This window comes from Oncorhynchus kisutch, linkage group LG26 (genome assembly GCF_002021735.2).
Source record: "Oncorhynchus kisutch isolate 150728-3 linkage group LG26, Okis_V2, whole genome shotgun sequence".
Lineage (NCBI taxonomy): Eukaryota > Metazoa > Chordata > Actinopteri > Salmoniformes > Salmonidae > Oncorhynchus > Oncorhynchus kisutch.
Window position 1 is genome coordinate 19,724,709 of NC_034199.2, and position 21,774 is coordinate 19,746,482.

Below are 21,774 nucleotides of genomic sequence, written 5' to 3' on the forward strand. Positions count from 1 at the left end.
CTATTATTGCACACAGAGTCCATGGAAGTTATTATGTGACCTGTTAAGCAAATGTTTACTCCTGAACTTATTTTGTCTTGCCATAACAAAGGGGTTGAATACTTATTGACTCAAGACATTTCAGCTTTTCATTTTTAATTCATTAGTAAACATTTCGAAAAACATTATTCCACGTTGACATTATTGGGTATGGTGTGTCGGCCAGTGACACAAAATCTCAATTTAATCCATTTTAAATTCCGTCTGTAACACAACAAAATGTGGAAAAGGTCAAGGGGTGTGAATACCTTCTGAAGGCACTGTATATCAGTATACTGCCTCAGAAAAGAGAGGCTCATTTATACCACAACTTATGTTTTGTATTATTCCCCTGTGAGATACGAACAGGCAGCGACATACGCACACTACTGCCCACAGCCCATAGGGACAGGTGTCCAACCTGGCAACCGGAGAGAGAGGCTCATTTATAGCACTCAGCTATTTATATATTTTGTCGCCTGTGAGGTAGAACTACCCATAAGGAAAGGTCTCCAATCTGGCAACACATTAGTCTATATAGCCACACGCCACTCCTCCGTCTCCAGGTCTCCAACCTGGCGACCGGGCGTCACAGGAAATAATGCCCATCCCATCTCAACACAACTGCTCTCTCTCGCTGTCTCTCTCTAGCCCTCTCTACCTCCCTCTTTTTCTCTACCTCCCCCTCGCCCCTACCTCATCAGTGGCTAATTTACACCATTCCGTTGTGAACTTTAACCTCTTACCCCTGTCTGTGTGTCACAGATCTATGTGAGGGCCCAGTTTGAGTATGACCCCTCCAGAGATGACCTCATCCCATGCAAGGAGGCCGGGATTCCCTTCCGGGTCGGTGACATCATCCAGATCATCAGTAAGGACGACCACAACTGGTGGCAGGGCAAACTGGAGAACACCAAGAACGCCACCGCAGGGCTCATACCCTCACCAGAACTCCAGGAGTGGTGAGGAGACACACAACGTGATATAACCCAGATCTCCATCTAGAGAATCATTAAGACTTACAAACCAGCTCCAGAACTGACAAGCTAGAGCCTTTTAGGATGTAGGGTAATTTAACACACAGAACCCATATTTAGAGAGAACCTGATCTAAGCTCCCAGAATGCACCCTCGAAGAACCCAAAGAAAACCTTGAATGTTTGAGCAGATGATTGAGTTTTAATGGGTGTATTTCCCGCCGTGTTTACAGGCGTGTGGCATGTATAGCCATGGAGAAGACTAAGCAGGAGCAGCAGGCCAGCTGTACCTGGTTTGGCAAGAAGAAGAAGCAGTACAAAGACAAGTACCTGGCCAAGCACAACGCAGGTACACACACAATGTCTCTCTCACAAGTACCTGACCAAGCACAAAGAAGGTACATACTCACTCACATCCATTCAAAATGCTCCTCAGCTGTTACTGCATGAATTGTGAGAGTCTCACGTGTGTGAGAAGGTGGCATGTGGGTCTGAGGGAGGGAATCTGGGGGCAGGGAGAGCAGGGAATTCAGGTAACAGAACCGTGTAACCTCTGCTGGCTCCAGTGACATAGTCATAGCAATGAGACCTGGTGCTAGGGCACGCTTAAATATGAGGGTGAGTGTGCAGTTATCAAGTTGGCATGTACAGTACAAGTGTGTGTGCTGCACGTGAGTGTGCATCACAGGAGGTTGGTGGCACCTGAATATGGTTTCCATGTGTTTGATGCCATTCGATTTTTCCCGTCCCGGCCATTATTATGAGCCGTCCTCCCCTCAGCAGCCTCCTGTGGCGTGCATGCACATTAATATCTTGTTCGCATGTGAATATACATGTGTGGTTGTGTGTGAGAGGGTTTGTGATTGAGAGTGTGTTCCAAAGTGCCTTAGACACTCCCCACATTAAAGACAGTAGCCCACATTGAATGCCTCAAACCTACTTTGTGTCTCCACCAAAGCCTCTTGTTTCCTATGGATAGTTGAACACAGTGTGCGAGATGTAGAGGGCAGCAAACATTGTGTCTGTGGATCTCGGGTGTCCGTGATCGCAAGGTGGCTGTCTCAACAGACCAGGCCAAGGCCAATGTGCAGGAGAAACTGACACTGCCATATGTGTCTGTGTTAGGACTGCAGCGGCTCAAGTGACACCAGTAACCAGTAAGAGGGGGAGGGAGGGTGGAAGGGAAGGGGCCATGGAGAGGACTTGCAGAGTTAAGAGGGGTTGGGAGAAGAAAAGAGAGGGTTAGGGGAGGTACTGGGGAAGATGGGAGCCGAGCTATAGAGCTGGAATGAGATGGGGGGAGAGAGGGGAAGGAGTATCAGGCCACTGGCGTATTTGGCAGCATGAACTGTCTGTTGCAGATAGACACAGCCCTGACCTGCCTGCCCCACATTAAGTTTCATGACTGCTCAATCTTTGCCCTTTAACTGGGTTTCAAATGATGGTGAAGCCTGGGCACTCAACTCAGGCTTACACAGATGAATGTAGCTGGGAACCTGGATGAGTGTGTCAGGTCCAGATCTAGATAAAGCCCACTTCTCTTGACTGACTTCTCTACGTATTTATTTGGACAGTGAAGCTAAACCTTTTAATATTCGGTCCCGTATTCCTAGCACGCAATGACTACATCAAGCTTGTGACCACACACTTGTTAGATTCATTTGCTGTTTGTTTTGGTTGTTTCGGATTATGTTGTGCCCAATAGAAATGAATGGTAAATCATGTATTGTCATTTTGTAGGCACTTTTGTTGTAAATAAGAATAGAATATGTTTCTGAACCCTTTTACATTAATGTGGATGCTACCCATAATTTCATGAATGAATGGTGAATAATGAGTGAGAAAGAGAAAATATCAACTCCCCCCCCCCCCCCCCCCAAAAAAAAAGATTCTAACCTCCCGGTAATGGTGAGAGGTTAGCCTGTTTTGAGGGCATGATCTTTGTGCATCTGTAACTTACAAGAACATGATACTTGAAATGCATGCAAGCTGTATGTGTAAAGAACCAACTGTGACTGTTCATATTGCTTCTCTGAGTAACAGCAAAGCATGCTATAATTTTGCTTTACATTTTGTGCTTGCTCTCTAAGCATTCAAATCGGAGTCTCTCATATAGTTTGTTTTGCATGAACTGTAGTCTGATTTTGAATGTAGTGTCATTCTCCTCAGGTACAGTTAGTGTGAGGATGAGAAGTGATGTGGTGGATAGCTAGCAGCATGTTCATGGTACAAGGCCTATGACTCCAGGCCCATTCTACTTTCCCTCCTCAAGAGGCCAGAGTGTGGTGCTCTGGGTAGAAGTTGCCCTTTAGACACAGACCTCAGGTCAATATGTCCAGCCCAAATCCGAACCTTAACCATTAAGGGGAGAAATACAATACTGACCCTAGATCATCGTCTATGAGCAACTTCATCCTACTCTGTTGGGTGACTAATTTAAAGTAGTCCGTGCGTCAGCGCTTTGCTGCTGTAGTGTTGTAGTGTTGTATTGCTGTATGTGTAGTAACTACTGTATTGTTGTGTAACTGAACCATGTTATGACCCTGTCCATCTCTCACGCTGTCCCCCTCAAAATGGCCTCTCTGCATGTAAGTAACAACCAGTGGCGGTATCTGTGGCTAATGCCTCCTTTGGTCTGATTCTCTTTCACTCTGTTTCTCTTTTTCCATTTGCGTTGTTATTAACCCTTTAGTTCACCAGGTGTCAGTCCCAACGTTTCCGTTTTGTTTCTGTTTTCTCGCTCAGAGCACCGAGATCCAGCACAAAACGGAAAGAGCATAGATCGTTTTTTTTGTGGTTTTCTTCCTCACCCATATATTTTGTTTACTTTGGTGTTGTGTGTTTCAGATCTAGTCAGTTGTATTTTAAAATGGTACATTTGCCCCAGGGAAGAGTCCCCATTTGATACCCCTGAATATCTTTCTCGGAATGTGACACATGGCGCACAAGGTTATAGGTATAAGAGAAAAAGGAGTGGAGAGAAAGCAGGAGAGACCATTCTATTCCAGAGAGAATACATGGTACTCCTGTTGTTGTATTTCCCATGTCCCACACACACACACACACACACACACACACACACACACACACACACACACACACACAGCTGTTAGGTTCATGTCACCGTAGAGGTGACATTAGCAGTACCCTGTGTGCAGTACTCTCCACTCTAGGTAGGTTAAGGACACATGCTAATGCTGTACAGACTCCCAAGAGTGTCCAGTACTGTGTCCTACTGTGCTTTGTTCTCTCCTCCATCTTATTCAGCTCACCCCCTTCCATCTGTCCATCCATCTATCCCATTGTTTATTTCCAAAAATGTAAAAACTTAACACACACATACATTGTGGCATCACTGCGTTATTCACTTCAACATAATGGTCATTCACCAGCTCTGCAGTTTTACCCTAACAGCTACAAAGTCTGTGTAGCCTCAGAGTAGAAGCAAAACAATGAGAATATTCTCCCTCCCTGTTTGCCAAATGTAAACAGTCTTATCCCAAATCTCATTCGATTAGGGCATTCGCTTGGGTTAGGATAAATTACTCCTCAGATTTAGCTATTTGATTTAATGGTGTCAGGTTTATGGACATACACGCCATTGAACTTATACGACTCCGAGGAGAGGTTCAGACTCTATCTATCCTTGTAACATCATAGTTCATTATCTCCCAACTGTCAGAGACAATATGTCTACTCCTTCATCTCATGGCTAGCCTGGGTGCTAGTCTGTTCCTCTTTTAGCCACCTTGTCATTCCCAGATGTTGATATAGTGTTGTTGAAACAGTACCCAGGCTATAATTTTCCTCCATTAACAACTAACTGTCACAGACATTCTCTCTGTCCCATAGCGCCACCTCACTGTTAGGGCCCTGTGTTCTCCCAGTGTAAGTGACTACTATGGAAGTTTGTCTGCGCCTCTCCTTCACAGTAGCTCACTATCCCTCTCTTTCCTCCGTCCTCTTTTTCCAGTATTCGACCAACTAGATCTCGTCACGTATGAAGAGGTTGTGAAACTGCCTGCGTTTAAGAGGAAAACACTAGTCTTGTTAGGTAAGTACAAGTATCCATACTAGCATACTATAGAGGGTTGTGACATATTGGCTAACGGTATTAGGTAGTGTGCTCATATTGCGTTCTGACTGCTATCTCTTCCAAAGGTGCCCATGGAGTGGGCAGAAGACACATCAAGAACACACTCATCACAAAACACCCGGACAGATTTGCCTACCCCATCCCACGTAAGATACACACACACACACACACACACACACACACAGATTTGCCTACCCCATTTCACGGACGACACAGTCACTGACTCACTTCGACCATCCATTGTGATTATCGTTCTTACTCAACCCCCCCTACCCCCTTTCATCTCTCCCTTCTTCCCCCCTCAGATACGACCAGACTTCCTAAGAAGGACGAGGAGAACGGGAAGAACTACTACTTTGTGTCACATGACCAGATGATGCAGGACATCAGTAACAATGACTACCTGGAGTACGGTAGTCACGAGGACGCCATGTACGGCACGCGGCTAGAGACCATTCGCCAGATCCACGAGCAGGGACTCATCTCCATACTGGACGTAGAGCCACAGGTGGGTGGGAGGGTGTATTTTCCACTTGTGCTTGTGAACACAGAGGGTCTTCTCAGGCATAATACACAGTCACAAACACACAGGCTAGCTGACCTGGAACCTGTTCTCCATTAGGCTTTGAAGGTCCTGCGGACAGCAGAGTTTGCTCCCTACGTTGTTTTCATCGCCGCGCCAACCATCACCCCTGGCATCAACGAGGTAAGACGTACACACACACAGATTGTCAACCTTTTTGTTGTAATATTGGAACGATCTGCAGCTGTAGCCACTTCTTTTTTCTGCCCTCCTCCATTTTCTTCTCATCACTTTCTTCATTCATTTATTTTGCATGCTGTGTGTGAGATTCAGTTTTTCCGTTTCTCTTGCGTTCCGTTGCATGGCTCTCAGCTCCCCAGGTGGTGCAGGAAGCTGCCAGTAAGTATGAGTGGAGAAAACGCTGGCCATAGTCAGTAGTGCTCTATTGTGTTGTACAGTATATTGCCTCAGTAAACCAGCTCACTCCTTTCTCTGAGTGAGGGTTACTATTCCTTCTTTAACACCAGACCAAGCAAATAACTGTCCTGAATCCCTACCCATCCACTCTATGCCCTCCCTCGTTCTGTCAGTTTAATTTAATGGTGCTTTATTGGTAAGACATCTGTCTCTCTCATTAAGTCTCACCCCCCCCCCCTTCTCTCTCTCTGTAGGATGAGTCATTGCAGCGTCTTCAGAAGGAGTCAGAGATTCTTCAGAAGACCTATGCCCATTACTTTGACCAGACCATAATCAACAACGAGATAGACGAGACCATCAGACACCTAGAGGAGGCTATAGACCTGGTCTGTACCACTGCACAGTGGATCCCTGTGTCCTGGGTCTACTGAGGATAGGAAGGAGCACCTTCTCTCCTCCCCTCTGTGTCTTTCTGGGTCCACTGTACCTGTATAGACACCACCCCCTCCCTCTCCCCTCCAATGACTCCTCTCTTTCTCTCCTCCCTCCTCCCTTTCTCACTGGGGATGCATCTCTGCGATAACTCCCATCATTCCTTCGGAAAAGCACCTCAACCAATCAGAAACCTCTGTGTACTGCACATGACCTTCAGCAGCCAATGAAACTCTGCCCTTACAGACTACCTAGCCGTAGTGTTGTATAAACAAATAAGTATTGTCATGTCTGTATTATCTAGGAGGCAACATTTTTGCAGATGTTTGTTTTAAAGAGACAGTACTGTATCTCCTCCCCGGTAGTGCACTGCAGCCTTCTACATCATGTGACTGTCTGTGCCCCATCATCCCATCCATCATGGATGTTGTAGTTCTTAGCTGTCCCTCTGTTGTAGTTTTTCCCCTAATCTACAATTGCTGTTTGCGGGTATTCTCTTCCTCTCTCTCTGGACAGACTGAAGAAAAACACCACCGCCTCCCTTTATCTGGATCTCATCCTCAACTCCTTTTATTTATCTGCTCATTAACTCCTCTCCATTATTAGCCATTATCGTCTACTTCATTCACATAATCTTTCTCTGTCACCCTCTTATTGTTCATGTAGTTCAGTTTCATCTTGGTTCATTTTGACTGTACATGTTATTACACCCGAGTGGTGCAAGCTACTGCATCTCAGTGGTAGACTTCACTACAGACCCTGGTTCGATTTCAGGCTGTATCACAACCGGCCGTGATTGGGAGTCCCATAGGGTGGCCCACATTTGGCCCAGCATCGTCCGGGTTAGGCTGTCATTGTAAATAAGAATTTGTTCTTAACTGACTTGCCTTAAAAAATATATATATAAAAACCCTAGCCACCCCCTTCTCCCCTTCATACACACACTCAGACGGGGTACTGTCTCTTCTAAATGAATCCATAAATGTTTTAGACATTTCAATGAGGTCCCATGCATGTTGGACATTCGCAAGCTTCCATGCCGTCTGTCCGTGTTCCCCCAGTGTCCTGCTGTAACATCCTCCCAACTGAAAACCAACATTCCACACATCTGGAAGACTCCACTTGACCAAGGGAGGAAGCAAGGGGAACAGGAAATAACCAACTAAAAGAACCTTGACACCTATGCACATACCTTGGCATTTCAGATGACATTTCTAAAACCAGATTTTTCCAAATCGACCATGGTATCAATGTGTTTGTAAAAACACATGTGTGGTAGAACTTTATAATTACTCCACGTAATAAACATTTAATGGATTAGTAAATAGTATACAAAGGTGTATACAAAGGAGTAATGATTCACAAATGAATAAATGTAAGTAACCTAGTTATTCATACACAACTTTAAGTATTTAATGATTCATAAGATCATAAGTTGTTTAAAATAGGACCTTATAAACCATTTACTAATTATTAGTAACTCTTTTTGCATGGCCTCATCTAAAGTGTGGGCTATTGATACTTTAATGTTTTGAGTGCAGTATAATTTCTCACAAAAAGATGGACATTGGTAGAGACATTCCAGCAGTATCTGATGCTCCTCAAGGCCTTAAAATGGCCCCTATAACATATCAATGGTGAAACAATAAGCACACAATAGAGATCAAATATATTGAACATTTTATTCCATCTATTTATCCATCCACGTATTAAATATTGCGTAATTTCGTCAGCTGTGTGAATAAGTTCTGGGTTTATATGTATTAGAAATTGGAAGTACCGGTTTGCAAAGTCTCCACCCTGGCAAAAATAAACTTGGTTTGCATTCGCAAGCCTAACAACAATAGCAAAATATTCACAATACAACTCTTCCTCAAGTCCTTGCAACGGTTGTGTGACAACAGTTCTTGTGAATAATGTTCAATATAGTTATTTTAACATCCCTTTGTTTTATGCCTATTGTTTCACCATTGATATGTTCTAGGCTATTTTGAGGCCTTAAGAAGCATCAGATACTGCTGGAATGTCTCTACCAATGGCATGTCCATCTTCTTGTGACAAATTATACTGCACTCAAAACAAAGTATTTATAAAGTACAAATAGCCCACACATTAGATGAGGCCACGCAAAAAGACAAATTATTATTAAAGAGTTCATAAGGACCTATATTAAACAGCTTATGAATGGATTAATGATGAATAAACTATTTACTAATCCATTAATGCTTTATCACGTGTAGATATTATAAAGTTCCACCAAAATTGTCTGTGATTTGTTGTATAAGATAATCAAGAGGGGAGGGGATAAAATTACAACTGATTGCTGATTTGCCATTTCAGAAATGTGTTGTCTGAGAGTATTTCAATTAAGTTTAATCAATGAAAGATGAATGCTGATTTGTATTCTGCAACTGTATAACTATATGGAAAGGATATTTACACTACGTTTTGCAAGGTGAAGTCTTTGCAACGGAATAGGAGGTAGTTTGTGCATCTGAATAACCGTGTATATGAAATATGACTGATGATATGATTGCCCCAGTGTAAAATAGTCTACAATGATAAAGTTCTTCCGTATGAACAGTTTTTTTCACATATATTTCCTTTTATGTGTTGGAAAAAGTAACCTGTGTCTGGCTCTTGTCTTTGCACGCACACACTCAAGTAGTCTCAAAACATGTTTATTCAGCCAGAAGACGTTCAGGTTCATAAGCAGCATCTCGCCGTAATGTCATTCATATTACTGTAATCCCCACAGTGCATTTCTGGTCACACTCCAGTGGCATAGCGCGGTTTCGCGGGACCCCTTGCAAGGTCCGTGCGAGGGCACTGACATTTTGCAATGAGGCTGAGAGAAAATGTTGCTGTTTTAGAGTTTCAGGATTCCTGAAAGCCGGGACAAATATGTCTTAATATGAATCATTTTCTGTGTATTTTGATAGACCAAGGTATAGTGCATACAGAAGGTATTCAGACCCCTTGACTTTTTCCACATTTTGTTACGTTACAGCCTTATTCTAAAATGGATTACATGCATTTATTTCCTCATCAATCTACACACAGTACCTCATAATGACAAAGTGAAAACAGGTTTTTAGAAATGTTTGCAAACGGATGAAAAATAGAAATACCTTATTTACATAAGTATTCAGCCCCTTATCTGAGACTCAAAATTGAGCTCAGGTGCATTCTGTTTCCATTGATCATCCTTGAGATGTTTCTACAAGTTGGAGTCCACCTGTGGTAAATTCAATTGATTAGACATGATTTGGAAAGGCACACACCTGTCTATATAAGGTCCCATAGTTGACAGTGCATGGCAGAGCAAGAACCAAGCCACGAGGTCGAAGGAATTGTCCATAGAGCTCCGAGACAGGATTGTGTCGAAGCACAGATCTGATGAAGGGTACCAAAACATTTCTGCAGCATTGAAGGTCCCCAAGAACACAGTGGCCTCCATCATTCTTAAATTGAAGAAGTTTGGAACCCACAAGTCTCTTCCTAGAGCTGGAAGCCCGGCCAAACTGAGTAATCTGGGGAGAAGGGCCTTAGTTAGGGAGGTGACCAAGAACCCAATGGTCATGATGACAATGCTCCTGAGTTCCTCTGTGGAGATGGGAGAACCTTCCAGAAGGACAACCATCTCTGCAGCACTCCACCAGTCAGGCCTTTATGGTAGAGTGGCCAGATGGAAGCCACTCCTCAGTAAAAGGCACATTACAGCCCACTTGGTGTTGCCAAAAGGCACCTAAAGACTCAGACCATGAGAAACAAGATTCACTGGTCTGATGAAACCAAGATTGAACTCTGGACTGAATGCCAAGCATCATGTCTGGAGGAAACCTGTCACTATCCCTATGGTGAAGTATGGTAAGACTAGTCAGGACTGAGGGAAAGATGAACGGAGCAAAGCACAGAGAGATCCTTGATGAAAACCTGATCCAGAGCGCTCAGGAACGCCGACTGGGGCGAAGGTTCACCTTCCAACAGGACAACGACTCTAAGCACACAGCCAAGACAACGCAGGAGAGGCTTTGGGATAAGTTTCTGTATGTCCTTGAGGTGCCCAGCCAGATCCCAGACATGAACCCGATCTAACATCTCTGGAGAGACTTGAAAATAGCTGTGCAGCGACGCTCCCCATCCAACCTTACAGAGCTTGAGAGGATCTGCAGAGAAAAATTGGAGAAGCTCCCCAAATACAGGTGTGCCAAGCTTTATTGCATCATACCCAAGAAGACTTGAGGCTGTAATCGCTGCCGAAGGTGCTTCAACAAAGTAGAGTTAAGAGTCTGAATATTTATGTAAATGTGGAATTTCATATATTTTTTTTTATATACATTTGCAAACATTTCTAAACCAGTTTTTGCTTTGTCTTTATGGGGTATTGTGTCTAGATCGATGAAGGGAAAAAACTATTGAATCCATTTTAGAATAAGGTTGTAACAAAATGTGGAAAAAGTAAATGGGTCTGAATACTCCCGAATGCACTGTATCGGCTATCACACCATGTAAAGGAACAACAACCTAATTGATTTGTTTTCTATAAAATGCAACTAACTGGATTTGTCAACTTCGTCAGACACTATAAAAGGCATTTCATTTTTCCAATTATTGTCCAAGTGTTAAGGCCTCAGTTGTTTAAATCTAACATTAGATTATTCAAATATGTAATACAATTCTCCAAACATGCACTATTAAATGCTCCAGGGCTAATTTCCTTAGAATTTTGCATGTTTTCTAGATTTAGAACATAACATTTATAAAGCAAACATTATCCCTTAGGTCTAGCACAGCAAATACTGACATTTGTTTAAAGCTGCAATATGTAACTTTTTGGGCGGCCTGACCTAATTCACATAATGTGAGTTATAGATCTGTCACTCATTGAAAGCAAGTCTAACAAGTGGTAGATCTGTTCTATGCATGCTATTTCTATGCTTCCTGTTCATAAGTTTCATTTTTTAGTCTTTTACTTTTGGTTTTGTACACCAGCTGAAATTACTATTTTTGGTTATTGAAAATATATTTCACAGCAGTTTAGATGGTACAATGAATGATTCTCTACACTCGCATTGCTTGTTTGTTACAAACTGAAATTAGATCAACTATTTGACAAATGGCGGAGCAATTTCTGCATATTGCACCTTTAAGCACATGTTGCAGAAGAGTGATTTCAATATGTTTTCAGAATATTGACACCAAAAAAATATTGATCTTAAGGGGGTTAAACATCAATGGTGGAGTTGACAACAGATACTCAAAACAGTTAAGTACAAATATTTGTAAAATATGGAAAATTATTCATTTAAAAATCCCCAATAGAAAAAAAACATTCTATCAGATCTTTCGGAGTTGACGAAAACATACAAGTGGTATACACAGAAGCGATTTAGTCCTCAGTTGCGTTATGGCTCTAAAACATATTTGAACCAAAATGTATTTTAATCTATCAGGTAGATAGTTGACAGTTTATGATTGTGACCATGGTGACTTCAATATTGTTTGTTTAAATCTATCAAAATAGAGAACTTTACAGACCATGAGTGGTCTTGTTGTAAATGAGGACATGAATAAGAGGGTATTATTGTCACGCGGGACTAGGTGGATGCAGGAATCAGACGCAGCGAGAGAGTAACTGAGTTGAAGTGCTTTTACTCTTGCACACCAAAATAATAAGCCCAACAAAATACAGGGCGCAGGACACTATACAAGACAACCCAAAAACCACAGGGTGTCAAGTAAAGAAAAGACAATCCACCACTACCTAACATGCACACACGTAACATTAAGACAATTCCACCACTACCTAACATGCACACACGTAACATTAAGACAATCCACCACTACCTAACATGCACACACGTAACATAAAGACAATCCTGCACAAAACAAGGGCGGGTCAAACTACTACATATAGGGAAGCTAATTAAACCAAAATAAACACAGGTGAAGCTAATAAGACAAAACCAACAGACAAACGAAAAAGGGATCGGTAGCGGCTAGTAGGACGGCGACGACGACCGCCGAGCACCGCCCGAACAGGCAGGGGAGCCAACTTCGGCGGAAGTCGTGACAATTATGGTATAGCTGACCTTGCTCATTCCTGATTTTAAACAAATCTGACAGAGTTGAAATCAAGAAACTACATATGAAAAGTTCAGTTAATATCCATTATTGCCCATTTTTAGAATTTTAAACACTTTTTTGGAGAGTTTTAAATTGGGATCCTTTGCGCCGGACAAAGGTATTTCCAAGCATAGAGAACCTACATGGAAAATGATAATATTGAATCTATTTAGTAAAATCCCCCCAAAATATTTTACCTTAAAAAATGCCCTAAATGTACATTTTAAGCTCAAGTAATACGTAAAAATAAAGTTTCCCTGCTGTACAAGGATTGTCCTGACTTTCAAGAATCCCTGAGCTAATTTCCTGTTATTCTACACATTTTGCCATGAGGCTGAGGTTTTTGCCATTTTAAAGCTAATTTCCTGTAATCTTAAACATGATGTCATGGATTATGATGTAGTCATATGCTACCTGGGGAGTTTTTCCTAGCCACCGTGCTTCTACACCTGCATTGCTTGCTGTTTGTGGTTTTAGGCTGGGTTTCTGTACAGCACTTTGAGATATCAGCTGATGTACGAAGGGCAATATAAATAAATTTGATTTGATCTGGGGGGCCCGAACTCCGGGGGGACCCCAACCCCCAAAAATCAAACACTTCCTCTGGGCCTCCCTGCCTTCCAGGAGCTGTGGGGTGTGTGATAAGCCAGTGATTCACTCACATTTAACCCCTAAACACTTTCTGAAGACCCCTTAGATCAGGATCGGTAAGGGAAGACCCCCATGAAATGTACAAAAATGAATGGCAACTTATTGGCATTGGGCGAACCGTATACACAATCACAAATTCCACTCAAATGGACGGCAGTTCATCAAAACCATATTGCGGAACATGGCAAATTCCAAGTGTCATACTGAAAAAAAAAGCCGAAACATGTCGAGCGTGCTCCTCCGCAGATTTTCATATGGCAAATGGTCACAAAGTCAGGTCCCAAGGGTGAAAATCTCTATTTTCTTTCTCAATTGTAAAACCTCAAAGTGCTTTATGGACCGTTTTTTGAAATTCTTTCGATTTTATTTTGTCAATTATACATATGTAATAACCGTATGGACATTCTTTTGTCTTATTTTGAGTTTGTCCATTTGCCATATATGATCATAGGATGTCCGCTTCCAAACCCAAAAGTCAGTGAACAACATCCAAATGGCATATAGACTGACCACATACACACACACATATATACATATATACACACATATATATATATATATATATATTAAGCTCTGAATCAACCTAGAAGGTCTACATGTTTGATCATAGGAAGTAAGAATTTCTCGTTGATGTTGGTTCAGCATGTCCATTTCGTAATGGGAAGTCCTTATGGATATATATTGGCAATGGACACTGTCAACTTGCAGAAGAGCATGTTCACACTGACAATATAGTATGTGTGTGATGGACACTGTCCAATCGCTTGTTGGTGTTGATTTCAGCCTGTCCATTTGATGATGGAAAATCCCTCATTAAATACATTGGAAATGGACAAGTGTAAACTGTCCATTTGCAATGTCTTATAATGGGAATTTACCATCACGAATTGGACATGGTCTAATATACTGCAGAAATGCCCAATTGACTGGCTCGTTGAACTCGGGATGGACGATCAGTGATAGTGGTTCTTCTCCATCGCTCGTTAGTCCAATGATAGAGAAGTGTGACTGTCATTTAAAAAATATATATTTTGAAGGAAAAAAAAGCCTCCAAAATGACCCCCATTGGCAGGATGGAGGGCGCCATGGACCCGTAGCACCCCCCTGAAGACATTTACAGCCATATTAAAAATAAGCTCCTGGTAACTATGAGGATTATGTGTTATGCACTATAGCCCATTACCATATATGTGATTGAATATTATCTGCTGTTGGCTTGTGTGGATGTATGTGTTTTGCAACATAGCTGACTTGAAACATTGTTAACAGTTTCAGGGCCATGGGCCTTTCTCATGATGGAAAAATACAGAATAACATGAAGACAGGAACTGTGCAATGAGTTGGGGGGGCACATTCAGAACGTAGTGTTGCGAGAACAAACGGTATTTTGTTAGATAACAGGAGCCAGGTGCGAGATAACGGTATCGAGCATGAGCGCATAGATATTCTTCACAGCAAGTTACATCTATCAACTGGAGCGCCCGGGGGCTGGTACCAGCTCGTACGACAACAATCAACAATAGGCTGGGTGAGTCTAAACCACGCCCAGTCTCTACTCTGACAGGCCGGCTCGGAAGCAGGAACTACTACTGTCATAAGGGTATATTATAATATCGTTGTCAGGAACAAGTCAGTTCTCTGTTTTTGCCCTGCGAGGTGGGACAGAGAGCCCATATATACGAAATCTGCATTTACCACTTCAAATCAAATCAAATGTATTTATATAGCCCTTCGTACATCAGCTGATATCTCAAAGTGCTGTACAGAAACCCAGCCTTAAACCCCAAACAGCAAGCAATGCAGGTGTAGAAGCACGGTGGCTAGGAAAAACTACCTAGAAAGGCCAAAACCTAGGAAAAAACCTAGAGAGGAACCAGGCTATGTGGGGTGGCCAGTCCTCTTCTGGCTGTGCCGGGTGGAGATTATAACAGAACATGGCCAAGATGTTCAAATGTTCATAAATGACCAGCATGGTCGAATAATAATAAGGCAGAACAGTTGAAACTGGAGCAGCAGCACGGTCAGGTGGACTGGGGACAGCAAGGAGTCATCATGTCAGGTAGTCCTGGGGCATGGTCCTAGGGCTCAGGTCCTAGTTGAAACTGGAGCAGCAGCACGGCCAGGTGGACTGGGGACAGCAAGGAGTCATCATGTCAGGTAGTCCTGGGGCATGGTCCTAGGGCTCAGGTCCTCCGAGAGAGAGAGAGAAAGAGAGAATTAGAGAACGCACACAGGACACCGAATAGGACAGGAGAGGTACTCCAGATATAACAAACTGACCCTAGCCCCCCGACACATAAACTACTGCAGCATAAATACTGGAGGCTGAGACAGGAGGGGTCAGGAGACACTGTGGCCCCATCCGAGGACACCCCCGGACAGGGCCAAGATATTTAGGGATATCTTCAACCACCAACTTACCATCCTGAGACAAGGCTGAGTATAGCCCACAAAGATCTCCGCCATGGCACAACCCAAGGGGGGGCGCCAACCCAGACAGGTAGACCACATCAGTGAATCAACCCACTCAGGTGACGCACCCCTTCCAGGGACGGCATGAGAGAGCCCCAGCAAGCCAGTGACTCAGCCCCTGTAATAGGGTTAGAGGCAGAGAATCCCAGTGGAAAGAGGGGAACCGGCCAGGCAGAGACAGCAAGGGCGGTTCGTTACTCCAGAGCCTTTCCGTTCCCCTTCCCACTCCTGGGCCAGACTACACTCAATCATATGACCCATATGATCATATGAGATAAGTCTTCAGTAAGGACTTAAAGGTTGAGACTGAGTTTGCGTCTCTGACATGGGTAGGCAGACCGTTCCATAAAAATGGAGCTCTATAGGAGAAAGCCCTGCCTCCAGCTGTTTGCTTAGAAATTCTAGGGACAATTAGGAGGCCTGCGTCTTGTGACCGTAGCGTACGTGTAGGTATGTACGGCAGGACCAAATCAGAGAGATAGGTAGGAGCAAGCCCATGTAATGCTTTGTAGGTTAGCAGTAAAACCTTGAAATCAGCCCTTGCTTTGACAGGAAGCCAGTGTAGAGAGGCTAGCACTGGAGTAATATGATCACATTTTTGGGTTCTAGTCAGGATTCTAGCAGACGTATTTAGCACCAACTGAAGTTTATTTAGTGCTTTATCCGGGTAGCTGGAAAGTAGAGCATTGCAGTAGTCTAACCTAGAAGTGACAAAAGCATGGATTAATTTTTCTGCATCATTTTTGGACAGAAAGTTTCTGATTTTTGCAATGTTACGTAGATGGAAAAAAGCTGTCCTTGAAATGGTCTTGATATGTTCTTCAAAAGAGAGATCAGGGTCCAGAGTAACGCCGAGGTGCTTCACAGTTTTATTTGAGACGACTGTACAACCATTAAGATTAGTTGTCAGATTCAACAGAAGATCTCTTTGTTTCTTGGGACCTAGAACAAGCATCTTTGTTTTGTCCGAGTTTAAAAGTAGAAAGTTTGCAGCCATCCACTTCCTTATGTCTGAAACACATGCTTCTAGCAAGGGCAATTTTGGGGCTTCACCATGTTTCATTGAAATGTACAGCTGTGTGTCATCCGCATAGCAGTGAAAGTTAACATTATGTTTTCGAATAACATCCCCAAGAGGTAAAATATATAGTGAAAACAATAGTGGTTCCAAAACGGAACCTTGAGGAACACCGAAATTTACAGTTGATTTGTCAGAGGAAAAACCATTCACAGAGACAAACTGATATCTTTCCGACAGATAAGATCTAAACAAGGCCAGAACTTGTAGACCAATTTGGGTTTGGTCCGTGTAGACCAATTTGGGTTTCCAATCTCTCCAAAAGAATGTGGTGATCGATGGTATTAAAAGCAGCACTAAGGTCTGGGAGCACGAGGACAGATGCAGAGCCTCGGTCCGATGCCATTAAAATGTCATTTACCACCTTCACAAGTGCCGTCTCAGTGCTATGATGGGGTCTAAAACCAGGCTGAAGCATTTCATATACATTGTTTGTCTTCAGGAAGGCAGTAAGTTGCTGCGCAACAGCCTTTTCTAAAATTTGAGAGGAATGGAAGATTCGATATAGGCCGATAGTTTTTTATATTTTCTGGGTCAAGGTTTGGCTTTTTCAAGAGAGGCTTTATTACTGCCACTTTTAGTGAGTTTGGTACACATCCGGTGGATAGAGAGCCGTTTATTATGTTCAACATAGGAGGGCCAAGCACAGGAAGCAGCTCTTTCAGTAGTTTAGCTGGAATAGGGTCCAGTATGCAGCTTGAAGGTTTAGAGGCCATGATTATTTTCATCATTGTGTCAAGAGATATAGTACTAAAACACTTGAGCGTCTCTCTTGATCCTAGGAGAGTTGTGCAGACTCAGGACAACTGAGCTTTGAAGGAATACGCAGATTTAAAGAGGAGTCCGTAATTTGCTTTCTAATAATCATTATCTTTTCCTCAAAAAAGTTCATGAATTTATCACTGCTAAAGTGAAAGTCATCCTCTCTTGGGGAATGCTGCTTTTTAGTTAGCTTCGCGACAGTATCAAAAAGGAATTTCGGATTGTTCTTATTTTCCTCAATTAAGTTAGAAAAATAGGATGATCGAGCAGCAGTAAGGGCTCTACGGTACTGCACGGTACTGTCTTTCCAAGCTAGTCGGAAGACTTCCAGTTTGGTGTGGCGCCATTTCCGTTCCAATTTTCTGGAAGCTTGCTTCAGAACTCGGGTATTTTCTGTGTACCAGGGAGCTAGTTTCTTATGAGAAATGTTTTTAGTTTTTAGGGGTGCAACTGCATCTAGGGTATTGCGCAAGGTTAAATTGAGTTCCTCAGTTAGGTGGTTAACTGATTTTTGTCCTCTGGCGTCCTTGGGTAGACAGAGGGAATCTGGAAGGACATCAAGGAATCTTTGTGTTGTCTGTGAATTTATAGCACGACTTTTGATGTTCCTTGGTTGGGGTCTGAGCAGATTATTTGTTGCAATTGCAAACGTAATAAAATAGTGGTCCGATAGTCCAGGATTATGAGGAAAAACATTAAGATCCACAACATTTATTCCATGGGACAAAACTAGGTCCAGCGTATGACTGTGACAGTGAGTGGGTCCAGAGACATGTTGGACAAAACCCACTGAGTCGATGATGGCTCCGAAAGCCTTTTGGAGTGGGTCTGTGGACTTTTCCATGTGAATATTAAAGTCACCAAAGATTAGAATATTATCTGCTATGACTACAAGGTCCGACAGGAATTCAGGGAACTCAGTGAGGAACGCTGTATATGGCCCAGGAGGCCTGTAAACAGTAGCTATAAAAAGTGATTGAGTAGGCTGCATAGATTTCATGACTAGAAGCTCAAAAGACGAAATTCTTTTTTGGGGTAAATTGAAATTTGCTATCGTAAATGTTAGCAACACCTCCGCCTTTGCGGGATGCACGGGGGATATGTTCACTAGTGTAGCCAGGAGGTGAGGCCTCGTTTAATACAGTAAATTCATCAGGCTTAAGCCATGTTTCAGTCAGGCCAATCACATCAAGATTATGGTCAGTGATTAGTTCATTGACTATAATTGCCTTTGAAGTAAGGGATCTAACATGAAGTAGCCCTATTTTGAGATGTGAGGTATCATGATCTCTTTCAATAATGACAGGAATGGAGGTGGTCTTTATCCTAGTGAGATTGATAAGGCGAACACCGCCATGTTTAGTTTTGCCCAACCTAGGTCGAGGCACAGACACGGTCTCAATGGTGATAGCTGAGCTGACTACACTGACTGTGCTAGTGGCAGACTCCACTATGCTGGCAGGCTGGCTAACAGCCTGCTGCCTGGCCTGCACCCTATTTCATTGTGGAGCTAGAGGAGTTAGAGCCCTGTCTATGTTGGTAGATAAGATGAGAGCACCCCTCCAGCTAGGATGGAGTCCGTCACTCCTCAGCAGGTCAGGCTTGGTCCTGTTTGTGGGTGAGTCCCAGAAAGAGGGCCAATTATTGCTTAGCTAATAAAAAATACATAGTATACAATCGGTGACACATTGTCATATTTATCCTGATACCAGATTCGAATTGACGCAAATCTAACATAACCCGTTCATATTACCAGGTGCGCAGCTGTCCATTTACAATGTCTTACAATGGGCATTTACCATCACGAAGTGGACATGGTCTAATATACTGCCCAATCGACTTGTCTTCGAAGTCTTTTCCGTTTACGAGAAACGGCCATGTCAATTTGGTGATGTTTTGTCCATTTTCAATGTAGCCGGTCGCCATCTAGTGGAATTTTCCAGTACAGAGGAAAAATGTCCAAACATTTTTACATTTTGTAACGCGGAAACCAAATGTCCGAGAGACTTTATTTGATGACTTCCCGGAACACCGGGCCTTGGGTGACGACCTGAGGCCGTCGGCCTATTTTAATAACACCCGCGGACGTCTAATAAGGGACTGTACATTTGCAATATGGAGATCCTCATCAACCATACGGGAAATGCCACTCGCATCCCTTATGTAGGAAATAGCTGGATGGGTGCAAGTAAAATGGGAAAAACTCCTAGCTCATTATCACGGTCAGGCCATACCATCATTCAGTTATTTCAGATCAGTAGTGGTGCAATCCAAAAGGAAATTATAATCCCTAATTCTTAGTTTATGTATATATTTTTGATCAACCAACATAAATACATTAAATAATAGATGAATGCATTAAATAATACATGATAGTAATACATAATATAAATCACAGTTATGTAATATGACACCATGGCCTTGCAGCCTCTATCCCAGCCCAGGGGTTTGTCACCCCTAGTCCGCCTCCTAATCTCACATAAAAAAAATTAACAGCAGGCTCAATTCAATCCACATTATAGTTTGATTGAAATGTAAAGGCAATGTTCCCACGTTCGCAGAGACTGCATGCACAGTAAACAATGCAAATGTCGGCTCATGTCTTTGTGGTTGATCCCGATGGTCTCTAGCAATAGTGGATCATACTTTATTTATCACGTTGCTCACTAATTTTTGACATCTAGCCCACTTCATGGAATCATCATGGAACGCAGACTAAGTCTGGCAGTTTAAACCTGGAGCATGGTTTACAGTTATGATGACTGGACCATTGTCATATCAGTTCCATGATTAGGGAAGATTTATAGGACAATTGGTCAACCCTTAGTTACAGTTTTCTGCCCTTTCTGCCCTTTCAAAATTGAATGGAAATTTAACTGAAAACCCCTGTGAATGAAAACGGCCAGCGCAATCCCAGGATCCTTGGGACGTCCCTACCCTAAACCCTAACACGAAACTAACCTTTTAAAATGTCAACTTCAATGGGGTAGGGACGTCCCAAGGATCCCGGATTGCTCGGACTGAATGAAACTCCGTAAGGAAATATGTTGGCCAGCAAGTGTGAGGGTCAATTACATTAGACAAGAGAGAGGTGTACAGGGTGAAGAGGCACACACGAGCCATCCAGCCATCCAGATAGCTTGGTCCAGACTGCCTGAAGGCCAGACAGGTAGGTTGGTCCGGCCGACCAAGGACATTCAGAGACTTGTCCCGAAGACACTCCTGCGTTGTCTTGGCTGTGTGTTTGGGTCGTTGTACTGTTGGAAGGCAAAACTTCACCCCAGTCCGAGGTCATTCCTGAGCAGGTTTTCATCAAGGATCTCTCTGTACTTTGCTCCGTTCAGCTTTCCCTCGATTCTGACTAGTCTCCCAGTCCCTACCACTGAAAAACATCCCCAAATACTTCCACAAACATGCTTCACCATAGGGATAGAGCCAGGTTTCCTCCATACATGACGCTTGGCATTCAGGCCAAAGAGTTCAATCTTACGTTCATCAGACCAGGGAATCTTGTTTCTCATGGTTTGAGAGTCTTTAGGTGCCTTTTGGCAAACTCCAAGTGGGCTGTCATGAGCATTTTACTGAGGAGTGGCTTCCGTACACAGCCAAGAAAACACAGGAGTGGCATCGAGACAAGTCTCTAAATGTCCTTGAGTGGCCCAGCCAGAGTCCGGACTTGAACCCGATGGAAAATCTCTGGTGAGACCTAAAACTAGCGGTGCAGCAATGCTCCCCATCCAACGTGACAGAGCTTGAGCGGATCTAGAGAAGAATGGGAGAAACTCCACAAATACGTGCCAAGCTTGTAGCGTCATACCCAAGAACACTTGAGTAATGATTAAAGGTTTTGAATATTTAAGTAAATGTGATTTCAGTTTCTGTATAAATTTGGAAAATGTTCTAAAACCCCATAATGACAAAGCAAAAACAGGTTATTGTGTGTAGATCAACGGGGGGGAGACAAATCAATCAAATTAAGAATAACACGGAACCCAACCGGCTGCGCGCGTGCGCCATCGTGCATAAATGTATTTTGTCCCCTCACACCAAACGCGATCACGGCACGCAGGTTAAAATATCAAAACAAACTGAATCAATTACATTAATTTAGGAACAGGTCAAAAAGCATTAAACATTTATGGCAATTTAGCTAGTTAGCTTACACTTGCTAGCTATTTTGTCCTGGGATATAAACATTGAGTTGTTATTTTACCCGAAAT

At 43.0% G+C, this 21,774-nt stretch overlaps 1 protein-coding gene across 22 annotated transcripts in view; it reads left to right on the forward strand.

Annotated features, from left to right (window-relative positions):
• Nucleotides 1–9,088, forward strand: part of LOC109871075 (peripheral plasma membrane protein CASK) — a 208,126-nt gene extending 199,038 nt beyond the window's left edge. For 14 of the 22 annotated variants that reach the window (XM_031805739.1, XM_031805744.1, XM_031805747.1 and 11 more), the window contains 7 exons: nucleotides 784–980; nucleotides 1,228–1,343; nucleotides 4,968–5,048; nucleotides 5,156–5,236; nucleotides 5,396–5,598; nucleotides 5,713–5,796; nucleotides 6,285–9,088. In XM_031805739.1, coding sequence (XP_031661599.1) covers nucleotides 784–980; nucleotides 1,228–1,343; nucleotides 4,968–5,048; nucleotides 5,156–5,236; nucleotides 5,396–5,598; nucleotides 5,713–5,796; nucleotides 6,285–6,461 — 939 coding nt within the window. In that variant the 3' untranslated portion in view covers nucleotides 6,462–9,088. The remainder of the gene's footprint in view (nucleotides 1–783; nucleotides 981–1,227; nucleotides 1,344–4,967; nucleotides 5,049–5,155; nucleotides 5,237–5,395; nucleotides 5,599–5,712; nucleotides 5,797–6,284) is intronic. The other 8 variants (XM_031805754.1, XM_031805757.1, XM_031805760.1 and 5 more) reach the window with 3 other exon arrangements.
• Nucleotides 9,089–21,774: the final 12,686 nt, after the last annotated feature.